Source organism: Mercenaria mercenaria, chromosome 8 (assembly GCF_021730395.1).
Source record: "Mercenaria mercenaria strain notata chromosome 8, MADL_Memer_1, whole genome shotgun sequence".
NCBI classification, from domain to species: domain Eukaryota; kingdom Metazoa; phylum Mollusca; class Bivalvia; order Venerida; family Veneridae; genus Mercenaria; species Mercenaria mercenaria.
In genome coordinates this window covers 34,210,001-34,221,978 of record NC_069368.1, presented here as the reverse complement: position 1 = coordinate 34,221,978, position 11,978 = coordinate 34,210,001, and the positions used below count along the sequence as shown (strand labels likewise).

Sequence of the window (11,978 nt, the reverse complement as noted above, 5' to 3'; positions counted from 1 at the left end):
GAACGAAATAACGAAATGACAGAAATAAGCCGCCATAATATCACGTATACTCGCTTTTTACAGAGATAATTGTTCCTCAACTATAACTTTATTTGTAAAATGACTTAAAACTGTTAAAAAATGGTGATTTAAAGGTCCTTTTGTACTTTTATAATATCATTATCATATCTTACAGTGTACGATGTACACATGTCACAATAAAAACAAAACTTTTTCCTTTTGTACTTACATTTCTTCGTCAGGTTGCTGTTATGTGGATGCGGTATCCCAACAAGTACTCGCAAAGACCTTGTATGATCACCTGATGGCAGATTACGACTCGAGCCTTATACCGCTCTGTAACAGCACATCTACAGTGACTCTAAATATGGATATCGCTCTCAGACAGATAATGGACATGGTAAGACCTGTTTGCATGGAATAAAATAGTTAATTAAGTCTTTTAATTATGTTAACGAGAAAACATTTACTGGGTTTTCTTGAAGGAGATAAGAACTGATTTCTTCTGTTTTTTTACTAATTCTACAGTTTCTAAGCAATACTCTCCTAAGAATAAAAGAGAAGAACATGGGTCTTGTGGCTAAGTTATAAGCAAGTCAGCCCGGTTGTCAAGCGTTCAAGCCTTCTCATACGGACACTTGTACTGCTTTTCATGGAAGCAAGCATAAAGTTTTCGAGCTCAAATAAATTGATATTAAGTAAGATGATGTATTAAACTTAACACACACTCATTTGTTTATATTTCAGAATGAAAGAGAGCAAATATTGACAACAAATTTGTGGATGCGATTGGTAGTGTTATATTCTTTCTTTGTGTGTAAATTTGTTAAATTTCTTGCATTTCAATTTGTTTCATTATACAACTAACGTTATTTGTAATTGCATAGAGCACATGTAAGCTACTATGCAACCTGTCTATACTGTCGTGGGGTATGTTCTTCGTATACAAATTACATTACGCTGAATTGGCCGAACTCAGACACCATACTGTTATATTTTCTGGTCGTTTTGGTCTCACGTAGTCCATCAAATGTTCCGTATAAAATGCGCTCCACGTAAGCCGGTAAGGGATATTGCACATTTCATTCCCTCTCAGTCCCACTGAGTCTGCTATCGTTCTATTGGTTGCGTTCTATACTCCCTGAGGACCTGAGGATCTTCTTTTAGATTTTATTTTTCCATATTGAAAATCATGTGAAACTACATACAGCCAGACTGTACTTCACCTTTTTGAGAAATTGCTATTAATATGTAGCATACCAGCGGCGCACATGGTCGTGTTTATTTTTAGATATATTTGCAATTCATGTTTTTTATTAATGCGAATCTAGTAACCTGGTATGATGCAGCACACAGAATACAGACAGGCGGCAGGCAAGGTAAACTATTGATACCGCGTTATTAAAGGAATCACCTTATAAAGCTATCAACAAGAAATATTAAATAATGGTTGCATCTTTAAGTCGACGTATTGCTTGTCTCTCGAGGTAACGGATTATTTATTTTGCAGCTGGCAAAAAGCATGCGTGTAGCCTAATGTTCAATGTTATAATTATCTGCACTGATGTTCTTTTTATTCTTTTTTTTTTCAACTGCGATGTAATGTAAAAGTCATCATTTTCACCCGACGATGAAATAATGGTAAGCATTTGGTTTCTTTATAGAGATGGAATGATTGTAGACTGACCTGGGATCCCACGTCATATAACAACTTGACGTCACTTATGGTGACGTATAATGATGTATGGTTACCTGATATAAGTTTGTATGATAGGTGAGTCTTACATTGACATGGTATATATAGGCTCATAACGTCTTTGTTTAAAATGTTGCTGCCACATTTTTCATTATTAACATAAAATATGTTAATTTCTTGTTAAATTCTCTGTATGATAATTGTTTTCATTGTTTTCAACAATTTTTACAAAGGTTTGAATATTGATGAATATAGTAGCAGGTTTAATTGAATTTGTTTGTCTTTGATTACCTCCCTTTGTAACTCTAACTACAGTCTCATGTGCAGTATTAAAAGTTCTTAGAATTTGGCATAACATCTATTTGGACAGCTGTTTTATCAGTTTTTAACATAAAATTTAAAGCCTTATGGAACGTTAAACAGACAATGGTGAAAAATATCTTCAACTGATTACATTTGTATTTGGGGAGATCCTTATGACAAAACTTTGATTTTTTTTCACGTATTAGGGTGGCAGTTTCATGTTTCTAGCGAACACTAAAAAACTATTGTCGTTATAGCCATATCTTTTCTTTCTTAATCTAAGTGCTTCTGATGGTGACATGCTACCTGGAATAAAGAATAATCGGGCTTATATTTCCTCTTCCGGTTCTGTGACGTACAACTTTCCGACAGTTGCCAAATCCATCTGTAGAGTCAATGTTAGATACTTCCCATTCGATACACAGGAATGTCCACTACAGTTTGGATCCTGGTCACCTCACGGCAATGAACTAGACATGGTTAACAGAAACGAAAAAGGTAAATTGTATCTAGTCCGTTAAAATGTGTCCGTTAAAATGCAAATGTAATTTCAGTCTTTCTTCTTTAGTGCATTACAATTTCGATTTTTGATATATGCATGCATTATGGGCCTCTGAGAAACGCTCCCCAAGTTTTTACGTTAGTTGTCATTCCGCATTATTCTCTCATCCGAATAACCTCCATGGGAGCTTTATACGGGTGGGGTCACATTCTTAATCCGTATAATGCTCTGTCTGAATAACCTCTATGGGAGCTTTATACGGGTGGGGTCACATTCTTAATCCGTATAATGCTCTGTCTGAATAACCTCTATGGGAGCTTTATACGGGTGGGGTCACATTCTTAATCCGTATAATGCTCTGTCTGAATAACCTCTATGGGAGCTTTATACGGGTGGGGTCACATTCTTAATCCGTATAATGCTCTGTCTGAATAACCTCTATGGGAGTTTTATACGGGTGGGGTTGCATTCTTAATCCGTATAATGCTCTGTCTGAATAACCTCTATGGGAGCTTTATGCAGATGTAAACTCAATCCGCATAATGCTTCCATCCAAATAAACCCCGTGGGATCTTTACACGGATGGGATACATTTTCAATCCGTATAAAGCTCTTTCTGAATAACCCCAGGCAGGAAATGCATACTTAATACGCCTAAAGTTCCCATTCTACTTTAATTTTACATTGAGGGTAGGCATACTCAGTCCTCATAAAATTCTATCCAAATAACCTCCATGGGGAACTTATACGGAGGGGATTCATCCTTAATCCGCATACCTCCATGGAAGTTTTAACGGAGCGGTAACGAACTCAATCCGCATAAAACTCCTATCCGAATAACCTACACGGGAGCTTTATATGGAGGGGATGCATATGTTTTATCAGAATAACCTTCATGGCAGCCTTTTACGGATAGGATGCATACTCAGCCTACATAAATCTCCCATCGGAATAATCTCCATAAGAGCTTTAGACAGAGGGGATATATAACCAATCCGCATAATGTTCCTATCCGAATAACATCCTCGGAAGCTTTAAGCGCAGGGAAAGCATGCACAATCAGCATAATGCTCCTTCTTAATAACCTCCAAGGAGGCTTTATACGGAGGGAATGCATACTCTATCCGCATTAAGCCCCCATCCGAATAACCTCAACGGGAGCTTTATTTGAAGGAGATGTATACTCAACTGCATAATCCGAATAACTTCCACCGTAACGGTAATTATACCTCATAATGCTAAACGGGAGCATTATACGGAGGTGATGAATACTCTATACTTTACTTTTTTATGATCATCTACTACTACTACTACTGCTGCTGCTGTTGCTACTATCACTACTTCATTGTCATTGCCTACATAACGCTGTATAGTTTGGAGATAATTATGTCACGGTAATAGGGGATCGAACCAGGTCCAAAACCTTCTTGATGTGGTTAGGGAATATTTTAAAATTCTTGTCGACCGATTTCGAACCTGTCAATGTAATGCGTTTTAAGCTTAGATTGAGTCATGTAAGGTGACCACCAAGCAAAAAATTAATTTTGCACAAGTTAATGTATGAAATAAAAAATGTATGAGAAAATGTCAAATTATATTACTAGTATATACTTCCGTTTTGCATTCCTGCAGGTGATATATCCAATTATGTTGAAAATGCAGAATGGACCGTTGACGAGTTTGCAATAGAAAGACATGTGTTATACTACAACTGTTGTCCTGAGCCGTATCCAGACGTCACATTTTACGTTATAATGAAACGTCGACCCACGTTCTATATACTGACAATGATATTTCCTTGTATACTGACAGCTGTTATCTCAGCCCTCGGTTTTGTACTACCTGCAGAGTCCGGGGAGAAAGTATCACTTCAGGTTACCGTGTTGTTGTCATTGGCAGTATTCTTACTCCTTGTCTCCGAATCTCTTCCTCCGTCCTCGGACAATTTCCCAGTAATTGGTAACTTTCTTTGAGAATTTTTCACCCTAAATAACTTAAATAGTTGGGATTATATCTTAAGCACACTGTTTACCTGGATTGTGGAATTAGTTGTTTTGTTGGTTTTAGAAACACACTTACACGATTAAGGTCATATAGCGACTTTTTCTAGTTTTTGATGGTGGAGGGAGACCACCCGAGATGCTCATCCGAGCATTGCTTCGGGCAATGGCAAGCACCTGGATTCCCTGAACCAGCTAGATGGCTTCCTCACATGAAGAATGCTACATCCTAAGCGAGGGTAGGTGAGGGGTAAGTGAGGGTAGGTGAGGGGTAAGCGAGGTTAGGTGAGGGGTAAGTGAGGGTAGGTGAGGGGTAAGTGAGTGTAGGTGAGGGGTAAGTGAGGGTATGTGAGGGGTAAGCGAGGGTAGGTGAGGGGTAAGCGAGGGTAGGTGAGGGGTAAGCGAGGGTAGGTGAGGGGTAAGTGAGGGTAGGTGAAAGTAGGTGAGGGGTATGTGGTTTGAAGTCATCGACATTAACACATTCGTTGGATGTCTGTTTATTACTTAGTGTTCAAGGTAAGATTGTTTTAAAATTTGACAAAACTGCACCATCCATTAATTTTAAACTGATATGTGGCTAAGGCTTTTACTTACTTCTTGCAGATAAAATTTATCAATCACAGGGTACTGCTTTATTGCTTGGCTGCGTCCTTTGCTTTAGATGGATCTTCTTAAAAGTTATTCATACTGATACCTGGTATCTTTAATGAATTTTAAAATGTTAAATAAGATTTATATGAAACAGTTGCTTTGTTCAAGAATACAGGTTCGTTTTACATGTTATAGCATAGTGAAGCTATGAGCAAGGGAAACAACTTTAAATGACCCGTATAATAAACTATCACAGTTGTCGCTGCATTGTGACAGCAGTGAAAATCAGTATATATATCTGTTCCTTATGTCTAAAACATACACGACCGATTTACTGTTTACATTTGATTTTGTTCCTATTTCAGGAATATATTTTGCTATTTCAATGGCGTTTGTATCTGCATCGCTTGTTCAAACTGTCATAGTGCTTAATGTATTTTATAGAGGGACTAATGGCCGAACTGTTCCAAGGTACATGTTTTTCTTTCTTACAAGTGCTTTTAGTATTATTTCAACACAGAAGTGTGACTCTGTATAATAATTGATGCCATTTGGTATATTTCGTCCAGTATGTATTTTTCTTTATATAATTAGACGACAGTGTCGTGTTGAAATAATTAATTTATCTGGACGATTTTCTTTTATTTCAGATGGGCTAGGTTAATTTTCTTCCGTTTCATTGGGAAGCTGTTGTGTGTCCGAATTAAAAACCCACATGCAGTACATCCCATCGAAAAGGTAAAATTATAGATATGTATCTAAAAACTTGTGATATTTTTATTTGGTGGTTTATTGTTTCACTTAGATACCGATTCAAGAATTATCATGTGTTGATCTTGTCTTGATCTTTTTTACGATAGTAGTCTGATTTTGTTTAAAGACGATGATTCAATTTCCTTTATGGTTATCTTTATCGGATGAAAAAAGAATTGTTTTTTCTGCGTATTGATATTAATGTTATACTCGTTACACATCTATTCTTTTATATTTGACAAAACAAATCTATGAATAACTGGACACGAGTTAAGACGTTCTATAGTTTCCCTCTCATTTTTACAGTAAGAACTTGTAATATGTCTTGAGCTTGATAACAATTATTTATAAAGATATTTGTACATGTACCAAATATTTTACATTTGTAGTTCTAGCATATCCTCATTATAACTAGAAAGTTTCAAGCGATTCTTTATATTGTAGATGCCGAGCGATAACAGTTACTTAGATGGAATGAGCGAACATAATGATAGAGAAGAGTTTATACCCATCGACAACGTCTCTAATGTAACAAACAAACACCATAAAACAAAGCCACCGTACCGTAGGAAGCTAGTGAATAACTTTATTTCAAAGGATGCAACTGACAGAATAAAAGAGAAAATAGACAACAGGAGGGCAGCTGCAGAAGAGTTTAGCGATAAACCTGATGCAGAAAGTGTAAATGCAGAGTGGAGAGATCTTGCAAATGTTCTCGACAGAGTATTTCTGATTTCATATGTACTTGTAACTTAAGCGTCAACTTTGGCGTTTATCATACAATGTGTGTGAATCTGTTGACATTCTATGAACAAGAACTTTTTTAACATAAATAACAAAATTACTTGGTTAAGTGATGCGACAATGTCATACATACTAGGCTAATGTCATTGCTACTATGCTACAAAAACTTCTGTAATATAAATAACAAAATTACTTGGCTAAGTGATGCGACAATGTCTTACATACTAGGCTAAGTGATGCGCCAATGTCATAAACTAGGCTAAGTGATGCGTTAATGTCATGTCTTTAAAAATGGGGCGAATATTTTGGAACTGCGTCCACAGCGTTTTAAATATATTCACAAGGCAATGGCGTTTTACTAAAATAAATCCCTCTATGAGCACATCATTCAAAATACCCTAATGTCCCACGTTAAGTTATATTTGCGCGAACGGATAAAAGCACGGTGTTGTTGGTCGACGCCGTGACATTTCTTTTAGTTTTGATTTGTTTTGTCAGGTACCCGTGCCAGTAAGTTAGAGGTGATAATAACTGTTTACAGACACATACTAATTCATACATTTAGTAGAAGACAAACGGACTAATACATTCGGCTCTACAATAGCAAATTTTCTAAGGCACCAGTGCATCTTCTACATTCAGTCATAAAATTTAATTAATCAATTAGACATGACATTGTGCAATTACTTAATCATCTAATACCATCGAAATTATATTTATTGACTTTGACAAAGACCTACATTTGTACTTTTCTTATGACAACGATACTTTTTCTTTTAATAATATTATGATTTTTTATCCTAATTATGGTATTTACTCGTTAAATTCAAGATGTTTCACTTGTGCTTTTTGGCACATTTCTTAGAATGAGGTCAGTAGTAAACCGAACGAAATTGCACGGTGAAACGTTTAGATATTCCTGAAAGTTTGATATTTTATTAATAAATTTACAAGATAAATAGCTCTGAAAGTGTGCACAATTTAAGAATATACCTTAAATAGTTTCCAGATGTTCGCAATATGTGTAAAGAGTTACTCAGTGTTGTTATATTTTCTGGTCCTTAGGGACATAGAGTCCCAATTCATTTAACTATAATAGACGTACTTAAGCCGCCAATAGGTGTAAAATAACCTAAGAGGGAATGGTGCGGTCATGACTTTTTGTTTAAATAAGGCTGTTATGATTGTTATTATCATAATTGTCGTGATTATTATTATGTACAATGCCACTGAATATGTCCTTGTACAGAAATAGGCGTTTAATCAAATTATTCAGTTTCCGTTTCAGTTTCACTAGCGGGGCATGAAGAATAATGCATATTGTCACAATGTGTTTGAAGTGATGCCCAACGTTGTTATATTTTTCTTTGGTCCTTTGGGACATAAAGTCCATTCAATTTTAACATGAACAGAGTTCCGCTTGGGGCGAGAATGGTGTTGCATAATTTATAACCTTTCTTGAACAAACTCCGTAAAACCGAGTCAGACATTATTTTGCTTGGTTGCATTCTAGGCTTCCAAAGGATCTTTTTATAGACTTTATTAAGTGTTGATCTATACACATGTATTGTGATTAATTGGTTTGGATACGAGGTACATTTTGTAATTAAATGAAAATGTTTAATCAATGCAGACTACTTTTCTTTGAAGTTTCCTGCGATAAAGAATTCCGTAGTTATAAAACAAAGGACGCAAAAGAGCGTAATAATTAAATTGAATGAATAATTTACAATTCAATCACTGAAACCATGATTTGATATCTAACTAAGTTACCATTAATTTCTTAATTTCACTTGATTTCAAAATGTTATTTTTCGTTTTACGTAGTCATTATATTGACTTATTGTTGTCCATAGGCTTTTAAACCTTACCTATTATTTAGGATAATGGACCATTAAACAAGAATGTGACTGTTTGAATTTACATTTGAGATTTTACGAGGGGCATTGAGACTATCATTATGTGTCATCTTTGTCTAAATGAAAGTAATGGTACAATACGATAGTTTTAATAGTATACTACATTTTAAATTACTCTAGTATTGGGTTTGCTCTGACATACCTATTTTTGATCAATAAACTGTAAAAAGATTATTTCCGCTAGTTTACTAGGTACTTTTAAAATGCTATAAAATTCGTATTGCACGGTTTAAAATGCTGATGTAAAACAAACTGTGTGAGCGACATTGAAAAAGGTGCACATCATATTCGTTGTTGTTTTTTCTTTTTACGTATGTAATTTTCGTGTAAAAAGGAGAAAAGGAGTGATTCTAATGGAAATAATAGAACCAGATAACTTGCATTTCAAAAGACTAAATAACATGCGAATCTGTGATAATTTACTAGGTTTGCTTTAAACAGATCGGTAATAGATATACTATTAAATAATCTAATTGGAACGCTTTACCGAACATATCTGATAAATATATCTTTTGTGACAAAAAGTGTAAAAAAAGGTGTTTGTATTCTTGTTAATGTTTTAGGAAAAAGATGGAATTTAAAACATTGAATTTGTCACGACGACAGGAACTATTTCTTTTGGTATTCCTGGTTGGAAGTAGTAAGTATATTAATTGTTTCTGTATTTTAAAGCGAAATATATATTTTCGGTAACTTTAAGTGATTTGACATCGTTACAAGTATAATGCAACGCTGGCTTAACCGTGTCACAGTCAAACTTGTCTGTAAAGGTCCACGTGGAAAATAAAAAAGTGTTTTTTATTGACAGGTGGCCTTTAAACACGGGCACTTAGCTCTATATTGATTAAACGAAAAGAGAAAAGTTTTTATAGTAGTGACCTTTATCAAAAAGTAGTCATCAGCACAGATCACTGTGGTCAAAATTTTGTGTATGATTTTGGTGTCCATCAAGTTTAGTTTGATAAACATTATGATCATAAATGTATGTTTAAACATTAATACTTAAACAGTTTTCTTCATATAGTTGTGTTTTATAAAGCAGTACTGTATATCTATTGCTCTAATCTTCATTTCATGTGCTAAATATTTCACGACTGAAGATATGAATTTTGTAATTTGATATTTTTACACTTTAATAATGTATATCGGTTGGAAATCTTTATCAATAAATAATCATACAAAAGGGAACTCTCGGCAGTGTCATTTAAAGATATATGTTCACTATCAATACAAATACATAAATTAATTCACCTGGATCGGTCATGGTGTAAATGAGACGGTTTGTTTCATTAATGTTTCGTCTATTTACACAACATATATACACACATCACATTTAATGATGAAAATAAAACCTGTTCATAATAAATAGTTATTCCTTTATAGATAGCTATTGTTTTATGTTTTGAAAAATTTAAGCGACTGGATCTTACAAAACAATCAATACAGCTTGCCTAAACATCCCACCACCTCCAAAATCACCTCACCTATTTGAATCCTCCACTACCGTCCCTACCCATTCTCCCCTTCTCAACAAACCGACTATGAAAATAACATTCATAGATTTTCTATTTGTCTATTTCTATCATTTATGTTTTCTCACAATAAAGGCCGTTGTGGGATGTTACCTGTAAACATAAGTTTGTCATGTGAATATATATTTTCCCACGAGATACCTTGCATAACTTTATTGCAAATATTAGAATGATTTTTGGCAAGTCATTAAACAGTGATTTGCCGACTTGACTGCGTATCAACTGTCATTTCTAACCCTTCATTTGTTCTATCAGTTCCAGTATGAACAACATTCGTTGACAAGTAAAACATTTGCTTCCTTAAATCAAGAGGCGGAACAAGAAGGTTTTTTTTTTGCTGTCAAATTATCAACACAAAAAAATGATACACACATGAGTGGTCAAAATCTCAATGATGCCACAGCGTGAGTTTCAAAACTTTAGCCGATCTTCACGTTGGCTGCTATTTTCAAAATGTCTGCAAGATATTTCACCGGATACTGATTTAAAGGCAGGGTACAGCAGGCATGTTACACCTTGGAAATCAGAGATAGGTCATTTTTTAAAGACCTTTGTAATATAACATTCAGTGTTTCTGTTTCTACAATTACACTTGAAGAGCAAGTTTCAGGTTCAACATTCAAGAAAAAATCCCGATACAAGAATATATTTGATCATAAAATTTTATGTCTCGATGACAATATCAACAAATGAAACGAATTTCATTTAAAATGTATGAAAAACACACATAACATCGCATGCTTCTTATGATATTTTATGAATGCATTATTTTACCTAAAATAAGACACTATGCATATATGTCTGCATGAAAGTGTCATCGGGGCTACACTTCCGGACGGTTAAGTAACTCCAATATCTCACTGTTGCACGACTTTCTTTCGGTAAGTTTGCAATATTGCCCGGGTGCTAAAATTGCATAAAATGAAGCTGTTAAACATATCTTGACAACTTGTGTCTTAGTACTTTGTTTTCACAAAGTAATATTTTTTTAATGAAAGTACAGATAAGACTTTAGTTTTCAACGCTGATACGAAATCCTTTGAATCGAAGGTAACCCCATTTCTAACAAAAACAAAAAACATAAAAAAGTATGAACCTTGCTATCTCTTCTTTTGTTTTGCAAATGGTGAAAAACTGATGATGTTCATTGTATCTAAACAGTTTTTTCTTATTTTCAGTTACAAACCCTCATCCCATTCCAAAGTAGACCGCTAATGTGTCCTCGATATATATTTTGATATGGCATTTCTCAAGCATCTATCGTTCGTTAATTTAGCCCGCCCGCTTAGCTCAGTAGGGAGAGCGTTGGTCTACGGATCGCGGAGTTCGATCCCCGGACGGGGCGTATGTTCTCCGTGACGATTTGATAAAAGACATTGTGTCTGAAATCATTCGTCCTCCACCTCTGATAAGTCATGTGGGGAAGTTGGCAGTTACTTGCGAAGAACGGGTTCGTACTGGTACAGAAGGTATTAATTTTGGAAAAACGCGTGAATGTTGTGAACAAATATCTTAACAGATTTTGACATTATTTTGATTTGCACTAGATCTGAATTAGTATCCTCCAAATTAACTACCCGCCGTTACATGACTGAAATACTGTTGAAAAACGGCGTTAAACCCAAAACAAACAAACAAATAAATACGATATCTATCTAACCTGGATAGGGAACGCCATTCTTTAATTCAGCTATGACCTTTTGGCTTTGTATCTTTTTAGTATGTATGGATGTATTGATAGAAATCTAACGAAACAGCCTTTTCTCGTATCTGTTTCATTGATCAAGTCTGAACTTTTGCCTTCAAATATGTCGTATTGTCAATAAAATGATAAATTTGCTGGTAGCTCTGGATGGACTACATTAAAATAGTATTCCCAATAATGTATAAGTTTTAGTGTGTTCACGCATATAGTAAACACATTTTAATTTTTTAGAT

The 11,978-nt window shown here is 34.9% G+C and overlaps 3 protein-coding genes across 5 annotated transcripts in view; all 3 read left to right on the top strand.

The window, feature by feature from the left end:
* Window positions 1-3,677: 3,677 nt before the first annotated feature.
* LOC123565421 (neuronal acetylcholine receptor subunit alpha-10-like) lies at window positions 3,678-4,474 on the top strand. The gene is made up of 2 exons (XM_045359289.2): window positions 3,678-3,720; window positions 4,134-4,474. Exons 1-2 carry the CDS (start codon window positions 3,678-3,680, stop codon window positions 4,472-4,474), a joined length of 384 nt encoding a protein of 127 aa, XP_045215224.2.
* A 740-nt stretch (window positions 4,475-5,214) lies between these two features.
* On the top strand, window positions 5,215-7,784 carry LOC128559011 (neuronal acetylcholine receptor subunit alpha-6-like). Its single transcript, XM_053549710.1, has 3 exons — window positions 5,215-5,563; window positions 5,743-5,830; window positions 6,290-7,784. Exons 1-3 carry the CDS (start codon window positions 5,400-5,402, stop codon window positions 6,599-6,601), a joined length of 564 nt encoding a protein of 187 aa, XP_053405685.1. The 5' UTR covers window positions 5,215-5,399; the 3' UTR covers window positions 6,602-7,784.
* Window positions 7,785-7,834: 50 nt separating this feature from the next.
* LOC123566608 (neuronal acetylcholine receptor subunit alpha-10-like) overlaps window positions 7,835-11,978 on the top strand; it is a 32,699-nt gene continuing 28,555 nt past the window's right edge. For 2 of the 3 annotated variants that reach the window (XM_045360877.2, XM_045360876.2), the window contains exon 1: window positions 8,791-9,148. In XM_045360877.2, the coding sequence (XP_045216812.2) occupies window positions 9,079-9,148 (70 nt within the window). In that variant the 5' untranslated portion in view covers window positions 8,791-9,078. The other variant, XM_045360878.2, reaches the window with a different exon arrangement.

Excerpts from the sequence above, each read along its gene's own strand:
- LOC128559011 (XM_053549710.1), top strand. The coding sequence starts at position 5,400 with ATGTCTAAAACATACACGACCGATTTACTGTTTACATTTGATTTTGTT. Across the intron at positions 5,564-5,742 it reads AATGGCCGAACTGTTCCAAG|ATGGGCTAGGTTAATTTTCT; the intron begins GTACATGTTTTT and ends CTTTTATTTCAG. Across the intron at positions 5,831-6,289 it reads CAGTACATCCCATCGAAAAG|ATGCCGAGCGATAACAGTTA; the intron begins GTAAAATTATAG and ends TTTATATTGTAG.
- LOC123565421 (XM_045359289.2), top strand. The coding sequence starts at position 3,678 with ATGTATACTCAACTGCATAATCCGAATAACTTCCACCGTAACG. Across the intron at positions 3,721-4,133 it reads GAATAACTTCCACCGTAACG|GTGATATATCCAATTATGTT; the intron begins GTAATTATACCT and ends GCATTCCTGCAG.